Source organism: Simochromis diagramma, unplaced genomic scaffold, assembly GCF_900408965.1.
Source record: "Simochromis diagramma unplaced genomic scaffold, fSimDia1.1 OVJJ01000596.1, whole genome shotgun sequence".
Classification (NCBI taxonomy): Eukaryota; Metazoa; Chordata; class Actinopteri; order Cichliformes; family Cichlidae; genus Simochromis; species Simochromis diagramma.
Window position 1 is genome coordinate 1630408 of NW_024387245.1, and position 22944 is coordinate 1653351.

The window sequence follows — 22944 nt, forward strand, 5'->3', positions numbered from 1 at the left end:
AATATCTCGCTTTATCTCTTAACTCTATCTCTCTATAGTTCTTTATCTCTTATCTCTCTTTGTTGATCTCTCTTGTCTAAATTTCTCTTTCTCCATGTCAATATCTCTTTGTCTTAGAGATATCGATCCTAAGCTGAATTGATTGAGAAATCTACTAGAAGTAATCTGGTAATTTTTGGTTAATTATACTAAATGGAAACTGTTGGTATGTTGGTAGGTGGTGTTTGTGAAGTCTATAAACACATACTCCACAGTAACTTCAGGATTATGGACTCCACATATTGCTCATGTGGTGTTTAAGGGAACATTAAATAACTACATGCTCACTAAATGCACATTTTTGTGGATAAGAAATATCCACTTTAGTCTTATCTGCCATCTCTTCCCAACATACACATGCACAAATTCTTAGTCTTTTCATTTCTTTCTTCAACATTCTTTGAATATCATTTTCACTTTTTTTTTTTCCTTTTTTGTCTTCTTTAGAACATTTTCCCTCTTGTATTGCCATTTAGTTCGCACACTTTTGTGCTCATTATTTCATGATTTTTGCCTCTTTAATTTCTGTCTCTCCCATTCTGCTAGTGAGAGTCAAGTAAGGGTACACCTACACCATCTTACCTAAATTATCAAATAAAGCGGTATATAGGGTGCTCCTCTGTGGGTATTTTAATTGCCTAGTGCTTTGAAAAAAATAATGGTGCATTTTAAGCAGCAGCTTCTCCAGTGGATTTCTTGTACTATGAGCAAACTCCAACTCAATTGTCTTTGACAGTTGGTGGAAGTGGTCCTCGTTCTGTCCTGGAGCCTTGGCGAGCACAGCGTTAGCAGTACATTAACCAGTTTTTTTTTTTTTTTTTTTTACTTCAAATCTTTAGATCAGAATGAGGACTACCTTTCTCAGCTTCTCCTGTCTCTAGTCTTTTGCCCATCTCCGCTCTCTCATTATGAAATGTTTTAGGTATGGAGTACTTTTGTGAGGGAGGCCGGAAAAGGCGCTCCATATTTCCCAGACCTCCTCGTGGGAGTGTTTCTCTGCTTTCAGGATGGAGATCCTGGTAGTCTGTTTTTAGAGAAGTCCTGAATCCTACTGCACTTTATGTGGCTGGCCCAGACTCCTTCCACTTTTTTGTGTCTTGTGTCTTTTACTAATTTATTCTGAGGTTACTGTGGTGCAGGAAGTAGAGCAACTGTTCTTGTTGTTTGATGCTATTTAAACAAATTGAATTCAATTTGATAGAGCAGCTTATCTGCTAATGGGAAAGTGAGTGGTTTGACCTGTGGCTCCTCTAGTCTGTGTGTTGGGCAGGATGTTCAACCCCAAATTGCCAATAGAATAGAACGGGGCTTGTTGTGTAAGATTGCTTTGAGTGGGCACTATATAAACACCAATCCATTTGCTGTGGTATCAGTTCTTTGACTGGAGCTCCAGACCTTTAGTTTATTTTATCTTTCTTTAAATGGAAATCTTTGTTGGTAAAATAAATCTATGTCAAATAAATGTATTATCCTCTTTCTATGTTGTGATCACATTGAGTTTGCTTGTGGTTTTCTGGGATATTCGGGATATTCAGAGACGACAGAGTCCAACCCAAGACTGGAGGGGGTGAGGGTACTTGATTAACATGAACTGAAATTTTAAAATAAAAGCGATGGGATTCCTACTGAGTAAATTAATTGGAGGGGCTGATTTTTCTCCTGAATAAATACGAAAAATGTAAAAACTGAGATTCTGGGTCCATCCAATTCTCAGGAGAAGGCATGGTTTGGTCCAGGAGTGGAAGGTGTATCACAGGCGCATTGTACATATTTCAGGATGTCAGTGGGGGAGGTTGAGTTCTTGGCAGAATTGGGAACATATCTGAGGAGGCAGAGAAATCATTTCAGACATTTACCAGGAGCAGCGTCTAGCAGTATGAATGTAGTAAAATACTATTATTTTACTGTCATTATGTATTCAGTAACGGCACACAATTTGAGTTACGAGTGCAATTGTTGCCAAATGCTAGTTGGTCAGGTCTTATTTGGATTATAAAATACTTGTTTCAAAAAAATAAGTACTGCAAATTCATCCAGTGAAATTATGCGGTTGACGTGATCAGCTGCAGTAAGAGTAGGTGAGTCTAAAAAAATATTTTTAAAGCAAAAAAATATTTGCACGGATTTTAGACATCCAGTTTGTGAAGGTCTTAACATTCGGAAGGGTAGTGGTCATGCTCAAGTATGAGACAAAACGCTCCTAGGGTTTGGACTTCATAATAATTTGTTTCAGATTTATTTTGTGTTTCGCTGTATGTATTTGTGTGGGTATCACTAGTCTATTTAACCAATTTCTGTTCTACTGCTGCTTATTTTGGCCAGAGCACTCTTGGCTTAATTCTAATCTGTGTACTGTGCTTTATCCTGTTGGTGTCTTTTCTGGATGCCACTTTGCAAAGTTCTTACATGAAGAGAAAGCAGAACCAACTAAACATATACTATAAAATTATAAAACATCTAAACTAAATTTCAAATCTAGGGTAAACATAAGGCTGTTATCTAGCTGTGAACTCTACTAGTGAACTCTTGGTATGACTGAGAGCTGATGAATGCCACTTTAATAGTTCTTCCTCAGGCCTTTTTGTGGCTGTCTTCATCTCATTTGTGTTTTTGTGTTGTGACATTCCCCTCTGATGGCTCATTGATTAATGTTACACACAGAATGAAGCCTTGAAGTTGTAGCTGAACACAACTAAAAAAGGGCGTTGAAATAATATAGCCTGCAGACAAATGGTTTAAATTTTTCTCATAGCTCAACAAATACTGTACAAAGGAGACAAAGGGAGGGTGATATTTGTGTGTCTCTGCCTTCTCTCTGATATGGCATGTGTTGTTGGACAATAGCTCCTCTATGCGTGGCCTCTCCTCAAGGCTGAAATTGTTGTGTCATTTTTCTTCTCCCCTCTCCTCTTGTCTCTTTTCACTCTTTCCCTCTTTTCTCTTGTCTTTTTGCTCTCTGTAACACTGTCTGTCATTCTTTTCCTTTGTTATTGTTCTCTTAAAAATCTTATACATAAAGGCTGGTGAATGCATAAATCTAGTGTTTAACATCCAGTACTTTACACTAAAATATTGCAGATACAGAACTTCATGATGCAGATCTGGATTTTAATACCAATCTGCATGAAGAGGCTTAGTGTTTCATTCTGAATTTTAAGTTTAAAATGTGCTGCTGTTTAATTATTCAGGTCTTAGTCACGCCGACTGGTAGGTGAACCACCCTGACAGTTGGAGACTGTTACTGGAAATTGCTTTCGATTTGTTGGTGAAATTATTGGTCACATTGTTAATACTTTAGTTGCTAGCACATTGTTGCAGTTGCCTGTAGCTTGCATAGAAACTGACATAGATGCTGACTTGCCTGCTAACACTCACCAACTGGTCACCATGTACCGTAGTAGCGAAAACTGTGAAACATGAAAGGTGCAATGCAAACAGGAAACAGAGAACATTTGCCTTCAAAGTAAAAGTTCTGTCTTATCGCTGAATCTAGCATATACAGTGCTTAATAGATGTGCTAGACCACTGCCAAATTATAGTTACTGTATTTTTTTTTTCATAACAGTTTGTTAAGGACTGTATCAGAATACAAATGTTTTACTTTCAGTTTGTTGCGCTTGCACCCCTCTCTCTAATGAGACTGGCATGTTTGTTGTACACAACACGGACACTCTGTAATCGTTATCTATAGGTTTTAGCTGTGTACTGTCAGCAGAAAATGGCATGAAAATGTTATTTGTCTTACTCTTTCTCGTGTTTGTGTTGTTGTTGTTGAGTCTTAAGCTTAGCTGCTGTCACGATGAAGAGCAAAGTCATAAAATAGACCAATTAATTGCAATGAAACGGTGTTAAAACAGTACAAACTGTCCACTACAGGAAAAGTCTGTTCTTCACATGCTCAATTTTTTTATCTAGATATTTTTTTGGCACTACTTCTCCTCCGTGGTGAACTCTGCTGTTTCAGCGTTTCCTAAAATCCATCAGTCTTCATAGCCAGTGATTCACACAAATGGACACAAACTCAATACTATGATATTCATTTAATTTGTTGACTTCTCCTTATGTTAGGTCAAACTAGTTAGAAACTAGAAAGATGTTTGTTGTGGATTATACACTATGGGAAGCTTTTCATTATTTGATTAATATATACCAAATTCAGTAAATGTATAACCTTGTATTTATGTTTTGCTTTATGTAAAGTTGGGAGGGCGATGTTTAAGTCAACATTTATGTTACCATGCATTTAAAGAATGATTTCCAGTCTTTCTCACAGTGAGGGATGAAAATTGTTGATTTAACACTGGTATTATGTCATTACTCATTATCAACAGATACCAAAAGCTAATGTATTAGTGTGATATTGGAAGTAGGAAAATCTGGATTAGTGCATTTGTAACTGATAGCAATATTAATATGATGTAGCTTCTTGTTATTTAGTCACTTACAGAGCTTATAAAGTTATTTTGATGAATACACGTAGAGTAGTTTGCTCCCTTTCTTCGTGACAGTGCAAAACCAGAGGTCTGCATTAGCTACAGACTGCTATCCATGAAGCTGGAGAGGTTCACAGCATGAAGTGGAGGCTTGCCCATGAGAGTGAGTGAGAGAGATGCTTAAGCATGACTAAAAGCCAAAGTATGCTTCAGCAGTTAACACATGAACCGCAGCACCATCAGCTGCATTTCAGAATGCACTTAGATGCCTAATCTGAACTACAGCCACTCCTCTTCTGAACACCCTGCATTGTCTTGAGGCTGTTTAAAAAATTGTATTGGTTTGTTCCTTCAACTGCTGCCTGTCATCTCATTTGTCAGTTAAAAAAAAAAAAAAAAAAAAAAAAAAAAAAAGAAGTTATGCAGCAGTACTTAAAATATATATTTTAAAATAAGGAATTACATCAGGTCACAAAAACTTTTTTTTATTAGACTGCAACTTCAATTGTTGATGTAAAATAAGTAAATATTTCTTCTAAAATAATCTAACATGGACGTTCTTGGTCTGTGGGAGGCGGATTTGAACCCAGAACCTTCATGCTGTGAGGCAACAGTGCTAACCACCACAGCACTGCCTTGTCATGTGACTGAACTTAGCATGGCAGTTTGTAAAATGGTCACAATCTCTAATCTACTTTTAATCTAATCTAATTTTTGTTTCTGGGCATGAATGTTACATTTTTACATTTTTACATTTTTATTTTTTAATGTTCCTGATAACAATGTTTGCTTTGTCTGTTCACATATGTACTAATGTTCATGTACAACAAAAAATACTTTTTCGTGACTGTTTTTCTGGTGAATTTGGGCTGAAAGATGTGCTGCTGGCATCCCAGGTGTGAAACCTCTCCAAATTGCTTCCTCCATGCTGTGTTAGCTCTGCCACTAACAGCTCGTGCACTGATCTCAGTGGTTATTACACCTTACAGCTGATTCCATCCTGGACTGGATCAGATTATCCTAACTCTCAGACCCCTATCTGTTTTTTTTTTTTTTTGTTTGTTTGTTTGTTTGTTTTTTCTCCTGTTAGACTAAACTTGTGCTTGTATGTGTATACTCTGTATTTCTGCAAGTGTGCATCCTGTTGTTTGTGCTGCAGTCTGCAGGGACAAAGCTGGGGTTTAGTTGTCTCATCATGATTTATTCATGCTGTGAGACTATGCAGGTATTTGTATATGTGTGTGCAGAGCAGAGGGCTTATCAGGGTTTTAAACTTGAAGCAATAAAATACAATCTAGTTTAGACTGACAGTAATTATATGTTGAAGTGTAGCACAGAAGTGGATGGACTGGCCTTTTTTTTTACATTAATCTTTCTTTTCTCTCTCTTCTCTCAGGCAACCAGACAAACTGGTGGTGGTTTGGACGCGTAGAAGTCGACGGAAATCCTCCAAGGTTGGTATTGGATTAGATGCATTTTTAGTTTAAGAAAATTTTCAATTTCCACTTATTTCCAAATGTAATTTTTTTTCATCATCCATCCTTCTGTCCTGCAGTCTCACAGCTGGCAGCCTGGCATCAAAAACCCCTACAGAGGAGTCGTGGTGTGGCCTGTACCAGAAAACATTGAGATCACGGTCACTCTTTTTAAGGTAACCTGCTGCTCTATTATCTGTGTAAAACAGGCCTTTAAGGAAACTCTAGCCTTAATTTTTCAGACTTTTCTGGGAAAATGTTAGGCTAAACATTTATATACATTTAGTTGGAAGCACACTTATTTAGTCCCCTTATCAAACTAATCCTAATAGCAAAATGTGAACTTTTCCAGTTGATTTCAATACCAAAAGCACACACAGACGGTTAAAATTGCTCCACACAGCTAATATTTTTCTAAATTTAACATAAAATGCTAATTTTCCTGACTTTTGCCTACAATTCCTTAATGACATCTTTCACAAGATCACAAATTTACAAATCAATTGTTGTACAAACAATTTCTAACTTCCAGAGTTCAGGTTTTTCTGTTAAAGCCATAAACCCATCAGGCCTAGAGCTTAAGAGAAGAAAACATTACCTTTCATAAAAGAAGGCAGTCTGGAGGTGGAAGAATGATGCCATCTACAGTGAAAGCATGGTGGTGACTCTGTGATGCTCTGAGGCAGTTTTGCTTCCTTGGTTAATAGAAATCTAGAGTGTGTAGCATGGAATTGTCATCATGCTACTAAAGTGCTAAAGACACAGGGGCTGAAGGATTCAGTCAAAGCATCATGATTGGTTGAATTTGGTAATTAAATATTAGTTTAATAAAATGTTCAATCACACTTGTGTAATATGATCTTTATAAATGGCTTATGCCAAAAATTCTGCTTGTACTGTACACTTAAACAGGTATCTGTCACCTTGTCTGACTTACTTAAACATACTGGCCTTTTTGCTGACAGGTCAGCTCAGAGCTCAGTATCTTCTTACCCATAACTCCTACCACAAATATCTACCATAATTGTCTTGCTTTGTAAAGTGGTGGTGGTGGCGGCTTTTAACAATTTGGATACTAAATACATGAAAATCTAGTCAATCCCAAGGCACTTGACACAGAAACCCTCAAATAGAGTAAAGACTTCATCTCCAGACATCTGTAAAAACAAACCCTTATGTCTGCTTTCGTGTGTACTGGCTCAGTTTTTTGAAGTCTGTGGTTGTTGAGCGTAACTGTACTATTAGTGCCTCTTTTTTTAGGCCCACTTCCACTTCCTGTCTCAGAGGAAGTAATAAAGCTGTTTTGGTAATGAGACAAAATGCAAAACCATTGAAGGCACCATTCAACCATTAAGTTGGATGGAGCTCAAATCAAACAGCAATAGAATGCAGTCTGTAAGCCTGCTGCCTTGGTAGAAAGGTTTTTGTTCATTCTGGATAATAAAAATAAAGAAACTCTGAAACATCATCCTAGTTTACACGAACACAGCCAGGAGCATGTCATAGATCAGGGTGTTTAATAATACAGTCCGTGAACCATGATTGGACAATGAAAGCATCTAATGCTGTGCAAAGAAGGTCGGCATAACTTTTCACTATTTGGTCTTCAAGAGTTGTTGATGGGAGTCGCAGTGTAAATCATTTTTAAGAATGTTTGGCTTTATTATTTTGGTATTTTAATCCAAGAAGGTTGAATCATTGTCACTTTGACACCATTCTTACTAAAAAAGACACCAGACAAGGTTTTGGATGTTGCATGAATATTTAAAAAAATTAGATTGATTAATTGATCATTTATTTTGTGCATATGTGTACATAAGTACAAGATGGGACATATATAGAGGAAGGAAAATATTGTCTTCTAGTACAACAGGTGCTTGAAAATTAGTGGGAAGAAGTGGTACTTATAGGTCCCCCATAGATGAACAATTAAACAAAATTTCCTGTCTGTCGACAAAAAGATTTTCCAGTGGATTAACAATACATTTAATTTTTTTAATTAAATTGTCAGACTCAGAGTAATGAGCTGCCAATAATGTTTTATCTAACAATACAGATTTATTTCTTTAAGAGGAAAGTAAAGTAGCTGTGCTGAGAGGTTTATTTGATTTACTAAAGCAGCCTTTCTTTATAATGTTGAAAAACTGAGACTTAAAGTTGAAATGGTGCTCATTTTCCTTAAGACATCTCAGACTGAGTGTCATCCATTTTATAAATGGATAGTGCATTAAATGAGAACATTTTTATGCTGTATTTCAACTGCTTTACACTGAGTGAAAGGGAAACGTTGTGAATATTTATAGTTGTATTAAAGATCTCACAGAGTCGTTAGGGGGGAAAAAAGATGCAGGGCCTGATTCTCTTTAGATTCTTGACTTTATTATTTTTCACAGCTTTTCAGTTTTCTGTGCGTGTAGCATAAAGCTCATGCTGGAAATACTGTCTACAGTAAAACCCCAGACAGAATCAGACCCTTTGAAAATGCATTAACACCCTAATCTGCAGTAGTTATATTACTGGCAAATACTTTCCTGGTCAATTGCAGGTCAAAAGCTGCATGCAGAGTTGCTCTGGTAACCTTGCTTGGTTACAGAAATAATTAATTGATGTTGTATAACAATAAAATATGAGCTTAGTTTCAATTATTATGTTTCTGGTGGTACCTGTCAGCAGGGACATTCAGTCCTCTGCTTGGATAGTCATGCACATCCCTAGCCTACAGTTCTGTAGATTTGAGAGTTTTAAGACCTGTTCAGGTGTAAGACCTCTCTGGTCCTATAACGACTAAATGTTATAAAGGGCTTTTAACGTTACCTGGGTCATTTTACCTGTGTTATAGGAAACTGCACCAGTTTTTACACATTATATGTTTTTTAAATGAGACTAGGTTTGTGCCCCGATTTTACAGTACTTTTTCAAAAGTCCTGTCTCTTGAATTGCCCAAGTGTAACACTTGGCAAATCAAGTATCTAATAACTTACACTTCTGATTTTTTTTCTGAATTGTGGTAACTGAAAGTGAGGGGAAACGTAACCATGATTTTAAGATCCTGTCAAAGTGTTTTCTGGCCTCAAGCTAGCTGAACTAGCTGAGCCCTGCATTATTGTAGCCTCGGGGGGATGTACACTACCAGACAGCCTTAGCTGAACTTTGTATATAGTAAAAAAAAATCATGAGATTAAATATTAACTGAAGTAAGCAGTGCTCTGGCTGCTCATTATGCAGACAGATCAATCCTAGCAGAGATAATGTGCATAATAAAAGTGGGCAGTTATTGTTTTTACCCTATTGAGTTTTAAATTAGCTGGATTTGACTTGTGACATTTTATTTTTTTAAATTTTATTTCAAAGTATCTGAAAATAAATCTCACTGAGAGTACCACAAGAGTTGTTCGGTTCTGAATTATTGGAAAGGACAAGCATTTTCCTGTTCATATTTTAAAATATTTAACAAAAATAATAAAATCCTTGTCACTAATGTTGGAACTTGTTAATGAAAACGATATGTCACAGAAGAAGGTGCATGCTGTGTGTGATCTGCAGCTTCTGTTTACCAGCAGCACTAAAACAGCTGATAACGCCTCACTCTGCTGGTGCTTAAAAGCAGTTTATGTGGGATGTGAAATAACAGCAAGTTTACAGTTGGGGGGGGTGTATGTGAGAAGGCTGTGTTATTTTCTGTGTTTGTGTGTGGGCGTTGTCTGATTGTTACACTAGACTGCAGGAATATTGATTTCTGGGAGTGTGTCCTGAGCTCAGCCAGACAAAAAGGCAATCAGAGCTCGTGTATTACACACAGAGGCTGCAACAAACAGCAGACTGTACATTTGTGTTTGTCCTCAGTAGAGAAACTCCTCCTCTACCTTTTAAATGAAGTCTGGTTTAAAATCTGTCCTATGTTTGTTGGGTGGATCAGCTTTAAAGCTTTTATATCACTATTATTATTTAAATCTGGCCATTGTTTGCATTAATACTTTAGTAAAGGTGTAGAGACTAAACCTGAGCTGTGCCCCATAAGTCATAAGTGTGTTTTTAGTCTGGGGCTTGCCCCCTGGTGTCAACGTATGTCAGCTGACCATCCTTGAAATGCCCATTGCAACCAGGGTTTAATGCATCTCTGAAATCCGACCTATCAAATCACCTGTTCTGCAATTTGACTCCCACAGTCCAAATACTGGCATAATATATGTGCAGATGCTTTAGCACCTGAAGTGATTGTACTGGTTTAACCTGCATCCAACCATCTGGTTTCAATGGGCCCAGTTTTTAGTGTTTACCACTTGACATGCAGCTGTGCTTTCTCTCTTTGTACTGTGTCCAGCTCTGTCTTGTGTTTGTGTGTACTGTGCATGTGCTTAAGAGAGTACTGGAGGGCAGTGAAGGTCACCCACCGCAGCACAGTAAGGCCGGGCTGCTTCCTGCCTCCGTTCCTCTCTTCTTTCATTATGTCGATTTTAAACAGGCAGGAAGATGGGAAGAGAGGCAACACAGAGATGCTTAAAGTACACAGAAATGTTCTGCATTTTAATGTTTCCATCTGTGGATTCAGTAGCTCAACCTCGTGTAATTGAAAGTCACCTCAGTAATGCAAACAATTTATAAGGGGAAATGGAACATAAAAACTGGGTCATGAGGTGAATAGAGATGATAGTGGGTTGGAAGCTGTTGAGCTCACTCACAGTTTTCTGTCTGTTGGCACACGGCCAAAGTGAAAATGAGAATTTAATTAAATAACTGTTGTCTTGTTTGTAGGACCCCCACGCAGAGGAGTTTGAGGACAAAGAATGGACGTTTGTCATTGAAAATGTGAGTACTAAATGTACACATGCTTCTTCATTAACATGGTTAACGATGCTTTTGTTGTTGTTACATATCCATATTTTCTGTCTAACCTGATGGTTGGAAAGGAGCGCAGCCTATAATTGTGTGAAGTGCTCAAACTCATCTGAAATGTCATATAGAGGAACTTGGGGATTAGATGTTAAACAAGACAGGGATGATTTACCAGCTTTCAGTATTCTCAGGAGTCTTCTAGGGACACGGTCTTTGTATTTCATGTGCAGATTGTGCCACCATGTGGTCAGTTTATGTCATTACATACTCTGAGTACCTCGGATTAAATGGCTTGAATAATATTCATGTACATGTTTTACAAGGATATATTTGTTTTTATTGTAGTAACAGAATGCTTTTCTCAAGTAATAGTAGAGTACTTTTTACACTTGTCTTTTTGACGCCACAAACCATGTGCATGTAAAATACATGTGCTTGTAAAATTCAATTGTTACTTTATTAACGCAAATGTTTTTAGGAGTTCCCATCAATTTATATTACAGCAACTGCTTTTCCGTAATGTGCTCATGCCATGTTAGTCAGACTGCTGTATAAGTCAGCAGAAACAAGTGAAAACTAAAACTTTATCCAAGGAAGGACAGTTGCTTGCTCTCTAGAAGTCATGCTTGGGCTGTCATGGAAAATTGACTGAGGCGAGAAAGTGATAGTGGGGAAGCCTTTTTTCTTTAGGTGACACAGCTTCAGATATTGTGCACCATATTCACTGTCCCATGACGGTGGAAAAATAAAAGCCCTCTTCACGGAACAATACTTTATTCAGCCTCTTTCCATTTCCACAGTCACAACTGAGTTGTTTCAAACATTAAAATTTAACCAGCCAGTGAGTCAAAGACGGCATCATTGTTAACCTGTAACCTTTTAAAATGTTACATTTAAGCTCTTTTAGACCTACCATTTTCATTACATACTTTTATTTAAGGATATGCATTTACACTTTAAGTGATATGGTTTTGCTCTGCCTAGATTGTTGCACCAACTAATTCATATTTCCAAAAAAAGAAAGAAACTGTAAACTGCTGAGTGTGGTTTGGCAGACACAATTTTTCAAAAAAACCTCAAAAAACAATTTTCAGTTAAAAAACTAAAACAAAAATTGGCAAGAAGAACCAAAACATGATAAAATAACATGGATGGAGAGAATTTCTTGTATGTTAGAGGTTTGTGAGAGCAGGAAGAAACTGAGACAGCAAAGTAGAGAATTGAAGCAAACTGGTGAAGAGAAGTGGAGGTGGCCAGGAAGAACTGGAAACCTTTATTTTCTTTTTTTCATGGTAACTTGTGGCGGGTTTGTGACGTGGTGTCCCTCAATCTTGCACACATGTTGAACTAATTGAGTCTGCATTTTGCATTTCAGTTCAGTCTTATTTATATAGTGCCAAATTACAACAGGAGTTGTCTCAGGGAACTTTATATTGTAAGGTAAATGATACAGAAAAAAAAACCCTACAATCATATGACCCGTTATGAGCAAGCGCATTGGCAACAGTGGGAAGGAAAACCTCCAGGTGTTCCTCCAGGAAAACCTTCCTTTTAACAGGAAAAACCTCCAGCAGAACCAGGATTACAGAGGGGCAGCCAGAGATTAATAATAACTAATGATTAAATGCAGAGTGGTGTATAAACACAGAGGAGAGCACTCAGTGCATCATGGGAAGTGCCCAGCAGCCTAGACCTATTGCGTCATAACTAAGGGAGGATTCAGGGTCACCTGATCCAGCCCTAGGATCAGGTGGAGATAGGAGAAGAATATGCTCCCTCTTTCTAGCATTTTTAGTTAAAACGGACAGCTTTTCAGGCAGTTTTTTTTTTAGGACATCCTGATTAAAAACAAATGACAGAAGTTCAGCCTAAAAGTAATAAATGCATCAAACTAAAAAATAGAAAGTATTGTCTTTGTTTTCTTACCATCTTATTGTAGAGTCATGCCAAGTAGCATTTTCATTCACAAACTTTATTAGTAGTGCAAGCTAATGTAAATGTGACAATAAAAAGATTGTGTCACTGAAATAGGCCTTCTCTGCTACTGGAACTGTTGTCCCACATTATGGCTAAAGCTCGGCAATAATTCCGGTTCAAGGTACACATAAGGGGAAACTTTCAGGGCAGGCGCCACCCTGTGGTTAGTTAATCAACTGTTGCTTTTCTCATAATTAAATGAAACCCCAGAACATGGTAGTAAGCACCATTTCACCTCAGTGTGTAGACCGGCAAGTAGTTTTAAAATGTAGACATGCATAAAAATCAGGTCCTCTATTGCACTGTGGCCTTTTTTTACTCATAGGCATTAAATCCTTCCACTCAATTTAGAAAAACAAAGCAGAATTCACCATCTTTGTCCTCATAAGGTATCGCTCCACCAAAGGAAAACCACCAGGACTGTGGAGAAAGCATTTTTCACTGTTTTTCTTTTTTTAAAATTTTTTTTTTTTTTTTTTTTCTTTCTTTTTTTAAATCTAGGATTAAAAACTAGAAGATAAAAACCTGCACACCTCCAAAATTAACCAGGAATCTCATGAAAAAAAATCACTTTAAAACAGGGATGTCAAATTCATTTCACATTATGGGCCGCATACAGTACAGCTGGGCAATATGTAAACATTTTTCCGACTGACATTCATCAGTCCAATAAATGACGATAGGCCATATATTCGTGGAGGTGACTTTTTGATGGGCGGAGCAATTTATACATGCACAGACTGCTTTTAGAACACAGAATAAGTCCAAACACGGAGGAACTATTTGCCAAAAGAAAATACAAAGTCACCAATGGGGGATTTCTTTGGCTTTAAACCGGATGAAAGAGGTAAACCTGAGGATGTAACCCAAGGGATGTGCCGCCTGTCCAGACGTATAGTGCCAGCAAAGGACTCACGCACCTAACTTGAATGAGCAAATACGTGTCCACCATTCCACTGAGTATGCCAGGCTATCACCAGCGTCTGCAGCTCCATCAACAAGCTCTGGAAAAGCTTTTCACCAGCAGCATAACATGGAAAGGACAGCCCCTGGTGGACACAGTGCACAGTGAGACTGATAAACAGTGGAACGGCCTGTAAACACGGGTATAGTGGAAAAAAAGAAGCCAGTTTCTCTTTGTTTCCCTCCCCAGCATTGTGTTTTTGTTTTGTTTTTTTAATTTAAATAAAATGTTATTGTTTGTTTTAACATAGGCTACCCTAGCCCTTTTTCTTTCATTATGTTATGAGTTTGAGTAAATGAATCGCTGCTACATTTGGGCGCACACTCTGAGGAGGGTGCATTTGCACACAGCTGGAAGAGGGTGACGTTAAAACAGCCCTTTAAAAATAAATAAATAAATAAAATTCCTGTTGAATGCTTGTCTTAGCTTCAACCAGCATTATTAGCAAACTTACTCATGGGCAAATAAATAAATAGGTAAATAAATCGCTCTTGTAAAAACGACCAGTGAAAAGTTCAACATTCGTCCAATTGCCCAACCTTAACATACAGCCCACTTTGATTTGTGTGCTGGACCAGGGAAACTCCCCTTTCTATGTAAAGATGTTTAAATATAAATTTAAACTCTGAGATATGCAATTATTAAAACAAGAAGTGAAATTTCAAGAATATCCCTCTGGTTATCCAAATGATAAAGAAAACTTTGCCTGGAGTTGTGTATACCTGTACTACTTATTTATTTTATTTTTCCCCCAGTAAAACCAAGCAGGTTTTATGCAAATCCTGACATTCAATCATGTGAGCAACGCCAACAATCACTAGGTGCTCTTTCTTCATTCGCTTATGTCCATCTTCTGCTCTTTTCATCTTTTTTCTATTTTCACAGAACAAATCATTGCACACACAAAGAGCAGCTGTAGCCAAAAGCCCCCACTGTTTCTGCTCCACTGTTCAGCAAGTTTTTCTCCTTGTAAATTTCCACACAAAGCATGATAGGAAATGATATAAAAAGGAATCCAGTTGTAGTCATGCAACCAGTGACCCTAAAAGATCCCTAGTCTTTGCAGAATATATCAGTTTATCACTTAAACCTCTCACATATTGACTTTAGATGTGAGAGAGGTACCAAACTCAAGTCTTTTGTTTTTTAAAGATTTTTCGATGAACAGTTGGTGTGAATACAATTATGTGAGATTGGTTTTACTCGAGTACTTCTGTATGGTCACAGGTACGTATTCTGGTCCTTTAGTTAAAGGACAAGGATACTGCAACATATTTAATCAGGAGCTGTGAAAGTATTCAAATAGTTCTGTTTCCAAGAATTTCAGCTTGGAATATCACCAGAGAGGGGTATTTCCTCTCTTATGCAAGCCTTTTTTTTTTTTTTTTTTTTTTTTTTATCCTAACGAATGGTCAGCCTGCATTTCTACGTGCAGAAAATTTTAAGTATATTATAGTAAAACTATTCAAAAGTTAGTTTTTAATGGACTGTTTTGTTTGTTTGTTTGTTGTTTTTTAATTAGCAGATTTATTATGTGTGCTGTTATATTAAAGGGTTAGCTGTTTGAAGTAACAAATCAACAACAACAAAATGAACTGTACCAATTTTCTTTGTTGTAAAAACAGCTGTTAGACTTCATGACACGAGTAAACACATCTTTAAGAAGTGCTCTCTTAAACCAACTTCCAAATATTCCAATGTGTGACTTTAGGGAGACATGCACTGCTAGTGACCAACAGGGATGGACACCGAGACTCTTCCACCCTGTTCTTAGAGAATGTGGAAAAATAGAGCTGGCAGAGAGCACAGAAACTGTCACTTTCTGTACTCGTCAAGCTCAAAGAAACGACGCTGCTCTACCTTTCTATCTTTGACAGAGAGTAGAGAAGACAAGCAGGTCAGCAGGTTTTCTCTAGGTAGAGCGTGGGAGAGCACAAGAAAAGAAAAAGCAAGAAAGGGAGAGAAAAAGACAAGTTGGTGGTTTGCCTGTGTCTCTGCATACCTGACTAATGATAGAAAGATCAAAGCCTGACAAAGTCTACTGACAGCAGGAATGGAGGGAGAGGAGGGAGAAGGCAACCTTACACCTTCACACACATGTGAAGGTATCCTGAGGCTGAGTTTCTCCTAACTATAAAGCCTAAAAAAGATCCTTCAAACAAGTCCCTTAGAAATTATTTAGAAAAACTCTGAGCATCTATGAGGATGGAGATGCTGAAATTAGTTTTTGGATCGGTGATTTCCCAACACGGGTGGAAAGTTCAGGCAGACTTTCTTTAGTGAGCTAGGGCCCAGAGAAGGGCATTCCTACATGTGTTTAAAGTATTGGGTGGTTGTTGTTCTCTTTTTTTCCTCTCTTTTGCATGGTTCCTGACCCAATGCAGTGACTTCATTACAGAATGAGTCATTACTATATGTGAATGTAAATTTCTCACATTGGTTCAAGGACTTGGGTGGATTTTCTGAAGCTTTTTAATAATAACATATGGTATAAATGATAAAATTCCAGAATTCTTTGCACTTAAAAGTTAAGAAACTTTATTCTTAAATTGTTGAACTATTCTCTTATCCAGTCTATCACAGAGCAGTGAAGCCGTCACTGTTTCTTTACTTCAACAAGACTGAACTTGTCTGACGAGCTCTTTTTAAACCCAATTATATTATTAAATAAACTCATTAGTTGTTAGGATGGCTACTTAAAAAAAAAAAGTTTTAACCATTCCAACCTTGGCAGTCTTTTGTTGCCACATCCCAAAGTCTTTGACTCATTTAAATAAATATGGAAATAAAATATAAATTACATTGTCAGATTAAACATTTAATATGTCATCTTTATCCTAATTTCAGTTTCATATATGCTTTAAATTATTACAAACCAATGTATCTCAGTTCTGAGATCTTTATTTGCATTCATTGATGTACACCAGTGCTACTGATTTGCACCCATTGCTCCTTTAAAAAAATTATATATATATTCTCACTGCTAATATTAGTCGGTGATTAAAAGAGATATAGACACAATAATTACATGATATGTGCAAGCAAAGGCAATGATTGATAAACCATGTTCAGTGTTCATTTTAATTTGAACATTCTCACCACAAGAGGGCAGGCCAGCCTAAGATGAGCAAACTCCTTTTCAGGCATTCATGATTAAATTTGCTGGATAACCCGTTTTTGTCACCTGCATCTATGTTTGTCTTTAGATGTCTGTGCAGCCTTCACGTTTCTGTGTGTTTGTTTCAAAGCATGTGTGATGAAAAGTATAACCTTATCCAACATTATCCGTATTACATTTTAGGTTATTTTCATTCTGACTTTGCCTGCGTGTGCATGACTGTAAAGAGCACTCGCGTCCCCCCCCACCAGCCACCCACACCCTTCAGGTATCTGAGCTAATGTAAAGTAAAGGACACATGAATGAATGCAGTAGTGAGTGCTGCTCCGAAGAGGAGGAGTAACAGAAGAAGAGGAGAGGTGAGTTCTCCTGACCCCTCATCAGACGGCAGAGGAGAAAAGGGGAAGAATACTGCATTGTGCCCGAGCGCCGAAGATGATGAAATTCAAGATCCCCGCGCTCGGGCTTCGTCTTAATCTGGGGGCCCAACCTTGCGCTAGGCTAATCCCTCCCCGTCGAATTACTGGCCCTGGCTAGATTGTATTTTGTCATTGAAAATGGCAGTGTCAAACACTACCTTTTTCTCTCCTCTATTTGTTCGTCTGCCAAGGCGAATCGCATAATCAAAAGATGGAGAGAGAGGGAGAGCAAAGAGGAGAAAGCGATGGAGAAGGAGAGAGAGGGAAAGAGGCGGAAGGCTGAAAATGGCTACACAGTAGTATCTCTAAATTGCATGCTACCCTTGCCTTTCACCCTTTTTCAAACAGGCGCGTATTATCAAAAAGGTGGGCAAATTGAGAGTCAAAAGATTGGACGGCTATATTTGAAGGCATTGTGCTGACAGGCTCTTTTGTGTGTGTGTGTGTGTCTGTGTTGGTGGTGGTAGTGGGGTTAATATGTGTATGTATGTCTGTGTGTATTCTCTCTGCGTTTGCATATCAGCCAAAGCTGGAGATGGGAGACCAACTTGCCTCATCTTCAAAGCTTTGTGGAGGGATTTAAATAACACACACACACACACACACCATTGCATTTCATGTGAGAAGCTATCATGTCTGAATACATTGAATATACAGTGATACACACTCAAAGGCCCATCTTTCCTCCCTCCAACTCATACTTCACCTTTTTCACTCACATTACATCAATGTCACCCAGGCAGGAAGGCGCTTCCAAATCGGCACTCACAACATTTGACAGCCTGTCTGCTGCACGTACACACATTTTAAATATCGAATTTGAAATTGACACTTTATGTACTCACAGCTTTTTCCTGTCCTCCTTTTTTTAAATAGTTAAAATCTTTAAAATGTGACAGTAAGACTGATTATGTCTCTTATTACAGAAAAGGAAAAATATCTAATTTATAAGTGTGTAACAATTTTCAAACCAAGGCTATGGTTTCTAAGTCTAACCACAGTTATATTGATATCTTATGCTGTTTTCTGATCACGACCAATTAATGCGACAAACTGACTTTTAAAACACGATGCAGTTGTTAAAAAAAAAAACAGGGTTTTATTTGTTATTATCACCTGACTGTTTAAAACCAAAGTGTTTCCAAACAGCTGAGTTGGTTTTACTGCTTTTGTTAATCTACGTCTCTCCTCCTCTTATCTTGGCCTGACCTGAGTTTGGAGTTTTAAGGAAAGGCTAAATTAGATCTCGGTAAAGGAAAGACAAAATAAAATACACTATGCCCTTCCCCTCCCAAAAAACAACCCTCAACAAAACAACCCGATATTGATTATCCTGCATTTAAAATTAATGGAGGGCATAATTGCATGGAAATTCAAATTTTGCTTAGTTGCGTATCCCTAACTGAGACCAAAACCTGTGAGTTTCATCTAGTTTCATTAACCCATATCCATGTGATGACTCTGTGGAGCTGTTATTGAGTGGTTTAAGTATAGTAGTCTGATGAAAGCTGCATTTTTAAATATTATTATACTGTAGCAAAGGAACTGGTAATGCATCACAATAATGGAGTTTATTTTTAGTTCAACCTACAGTCTCAGTCAAGTGATTAGGCCAATGGTAAAAATCTTTTTTTTTTAATTTATTAATTAATTTTTAAAATATTATTATGATGTATCCTTTCTGAAGGAAAACTAAGCCACGAACCAAAACCGTAGCTCAAAGACCGACACATGATCCTGATCATAAAACTGTGGCACAAATCGAAACTAGCCCAGAAGTTGACACCTGAACTTGGGCCAAAAACAAGACAGGAGCTGAAACTGTAGGCTAAAAGCTGTGATGTGAATCTGGCCAAATAATGAAACCCGCTGAAAATGTGTCCCAGAAACCGAGATACGATTCTGACCCAAAAACAGAGGCATGAAACAAAACCGTAGCTAAAAAAATCGAGATTTGAACGTAGCCCAAAAACCAAAACAAGCTGAAATCTGAAACAGAAACTGAAATCATAGTACAAAAAGCATGATGTTAAATGGGTCCTAAAGCTAAATTTTTAGCCCAAAAAGCGAGGCGTGATGCGAAATTGGTAGACCAAAATCTGAGGCAATAGCTGAAACTGTGGCCCAAAAAACCGAGACGAGAGCTGAAACGCTAACCTCAAAAACTGAGGTATGAACGCAGACATAAATCAAACTGTGGTATGAAATACTTCTGATGTAGTGTTTTTACATTAATTTAACTTAAATGGATTGAGTCCATATCCGTATTTGATTTGAATGCTGTGTATATGATGGGATTTTCACCAAAGGTTAACGATCACATTTCACCTCTTTTGATCACATTCTTGTTGCGTCCTTCTCCCTTCTCCATCTCTTTTTGTCCCCTTCATTCTGTGTTTTCTCTCTAAGCTGAAGTCCTGGCTATTGTGGACCACATCCAACTCCATTAAGGGCCTTTCCACGCCACATATGCCCACTCACACAGTAACACAGTCACATACTGACACACACAGTTCGGAAGAAAAAAAACATGACGTACACACACAAATGTACCTCTATCACCTTTATACACACACACAAAGACACACACACAAATGTACCTCGATCACTTTTACACACACACACACACACACACACACACACACACACACACACACACACACACACACACACACACACACACACACACACCCTCTCTGTATTGTACACGTAGCCATGGTGTGTATACTGCTCTCCCCCCTCCCCTGTCTCTGTCTGGAACACATTACGTAGGCCAGTGGCTTGTGAGCGCTGACTGGGCCTCGGGGAAGAAAAACACAATTATTTCAGCCCTCGGCTATTCATGCAAAGGTGACAAAAGCTGGTATGAAGTATGAAATCCCAAAAGTTTCTCCCGTGCCGCGGCCGACAAATTGGGATTAATTTGCGCTTGTGTGCACGCGTGTGTCTCCAAAGTTTTCACCTTTGCTCATTTCCCATTTCTTAAATAGTTTGGAGAACTCAAAAGGCCTAATTTATTGTGTCAGAAAGAAGAGCGTGTGCATTCGCTTGGGTTGTTTGTGAACGCAATGCTAATTTTAAATAATATATGCTTTATAGTTCAAAGATTGAGGCATGTAAATAATTTCCTGTGCGTTTGTGTGTGTGAGATTGTAAGAAGGCGGGAGGTTCCTAGTATGGGATCACACATTCACACATGCTTTCCAAATTAATTTAATCTAATTAATTGCCGTGTGGAGAGAGGACAGATGCTTGTGATTACCCCCCACTTCCAGACTCCTCCCTGGGCGCACTCACACACACACACAGACACACAACTGTTACCACCCTAAACGCTGCCATTTTCTGCCACTGTGCAGCTAAAAATATTATTTTAATGCTCTGAAAGCACATCAGCAATTTGTTGGCTAAATAAGGAAACGATGCAGTCACATTATGGAGGAAATTACCCCACAATTCAGCTTAAAGTGAAAAAAATAAAACATTTATAAGGAGAGTGTCTGTTTCTCCTTTTGTGCCGATGTGGGTATATTTTTGTCTTTGTGTAACTGCACCTGTGTCTGGGGAACTCTGTATTTGGCTGTGTTTCCAGCCAGTTATGTGTAAGGGTGCTGTGTGTGGCTGCGGAGGCCGGGTGGTCCCTCCTGTCGCCCTAATAGGCTTACTGGCCCCTAATCCACACCACGCCACCCTGTCACATGGCCAGTCTGCTGACTAACTGCGACCACTGCCATAGAGGTTTGTCTGTGTGTGTTTGCGTGTGTCTCTCGAACTACATCTCTGTGCTGTTGTCATGCTTGTCTGTAACTCAGCATGTGGTAGCTGGTGTCCAATTGAGACACTGAATATATATATATATTTTTTGGTTCCCTTTTTTTTGTATTTATTTCATGTTTGCGTGTTAGACAAACAGAACACAATCATGTGTGTATAAGCCACATTTTCTAATTTACATTCTTTTAAGTTTACAAACTGGATTTTTGTTTGGAAAAACGTAAAGGAGAGATGCTAAATTATTTTAGTTCACGTCACATACAACTTAATTTAATCTCAAGTGGGCCGTATCTGGAAACTTTATTGATTTTGTTCCAAAGTTGCTTCTTACAAGGAAAAGAAAGTTTGACTTCGACTGCACATCGGAAAAAATACAGAGGCCTGTAACCGTCACCGTCACATTTCAGTCTAGTCCTCTGGGTGTCGAAAATAAAATAACCCCGAGATTCACAAGAAGCATCAGTGTTGAGGTACTGTTGCATGTTGGACACCTGGCAAGATTTAAGCTAATTTAAATGTCCCTGTACTTGTGTCACCTGTAACTATAACACTTGTAACAAAGACATGTTTTTCCACCACTTTTGCTTCATTAGATTTCAGTTTAGGATTATTTATGTGACCAAAAAATGACATCATTACATCATTACAATGTAACACTACTGTTTAAATCAAAGAAACGTATCAGTATTGCTGCTGTGCCCTCCTGTCTTACTTTAATGTGGTATGACAGGTAAGAGGCGGGCCTTTTGTCTACAAAATACCTATGAAACTGTGACTCTGTTAAATCGAGCCGGATAGCACAATCAGATAACCACTCTCATGACGTGATTCAGTCGAATGAAATACAATATTTTGCTTCCTGTTGCACTCTAGAGTGGAAGGTTTTAAAAACCTTGGAAATCTGGCCTAAATTTGACACTTCAGAGATATTATATATATGTCACAGTTCAAAACAGTATTTTCAAACTCTACGAGGTTTTCATGAAGCAGAAGTATAAAGATACTAATTTGAAACGTGCCTGTCTAATATAAATTTTGATTATTATCATATTTTAATTTGCAGTAATTAAATTAATGTATGTATGAGAAGGTCTTGTTTGTTTTTCATGTTTTTGTGTCAGTCAAAAGAAGCTTTATTACAAGGTAATTTACCATAATGGTAGCTGACTTAATTCAGAAAGGATTCAACAAATTCAGAATTTGAAGCGATACTGAAATGCATCTTTTTGTGTGTGTCTGTAACACTTCTATTCAGATTGTAGCTCTCACATATACTCAGACACACAGAGGCACCTTCTGATTTGTACAGCTTTTGGCACACAGCTGCTTGGCACACACCATATCTGCTGTCTTGCTGTGTGTGTGTGTGTGTGTGTGTGTGTGTGTGTGTGTGTGTGTGTGTGTGTGTGTGTGTGTGTGCGTGCGTCTCTTTTTGCTTACATGCATACATGCACGTGTTTGTTAATTAAACTGATTAAACTGTTGCCCCTGACAATGTGGGGCTTTGCTTCTGTGCTTGCATCATCTTTTTCAGTTTCCTGTCTGTGTGGGTGTAGTTTTGCTTTTAGTCCCGTTTTCTTTTGTCTGCTTTGATTTTTTTTTTTCTCTCTCTCTTTTTTTTTTTTTTTTTTTTTTTTTTTAAATCCTTGCTTGGCTTATTCTTTCGTCTTTTGTCCTTCACATGCTGTGTGTGTGTGTGACATATGTTTACGGTGTGTGTCTTGTGCATACAGTTTGTGTATGTTGTTTACACTCGCATGTGTGCATTTGTATTTGTGTGCCTTGTCCCACTGGTCCAGGTTGTGACCTCGGCTTTCATCTCCTTGGTTTGAGGCGCCTGCGGCCTGCTGTGATCCGCACCCGGCCAACAACGCAGCAGATGTCACCAGACACTGACAGTCATATGCACAAC

At 38.1% G+C, this 22944-nt stretch overlaps 1 protein-coding gene across 5 annotated transcripts in view; it reads left to right on the forward strand.

The window, feature by feature from the left end:
- The window catches only part of ehbp1 (EH domain binding protein 1), a 156444-nt gene that overhangs the window by 17135 nt on the left and 116365 nt on the right, over positions 1 to 22944 (forward strand). For all 5 annotated transcript variants that reach the window (XM_040000048.1, XM_040000050.1, XM_040000051.1 and 2 more), the window contains 3 exons: positions 5869 to 5926; positions 6028 to 6123; positions 10700 to 10753. In XM_040000048.1, coding sequence (XP_039855982.1) covers positions 5869 to 5926; positions 6028 to 6123; positions 10700 to 10753 — 208 coding nt within the window. The remainder of the gene's footprint in view (positions 1 to 5868; positions 5927 to 6027; positions 6124 to 10699; positions 10754 to 22944) is intronic.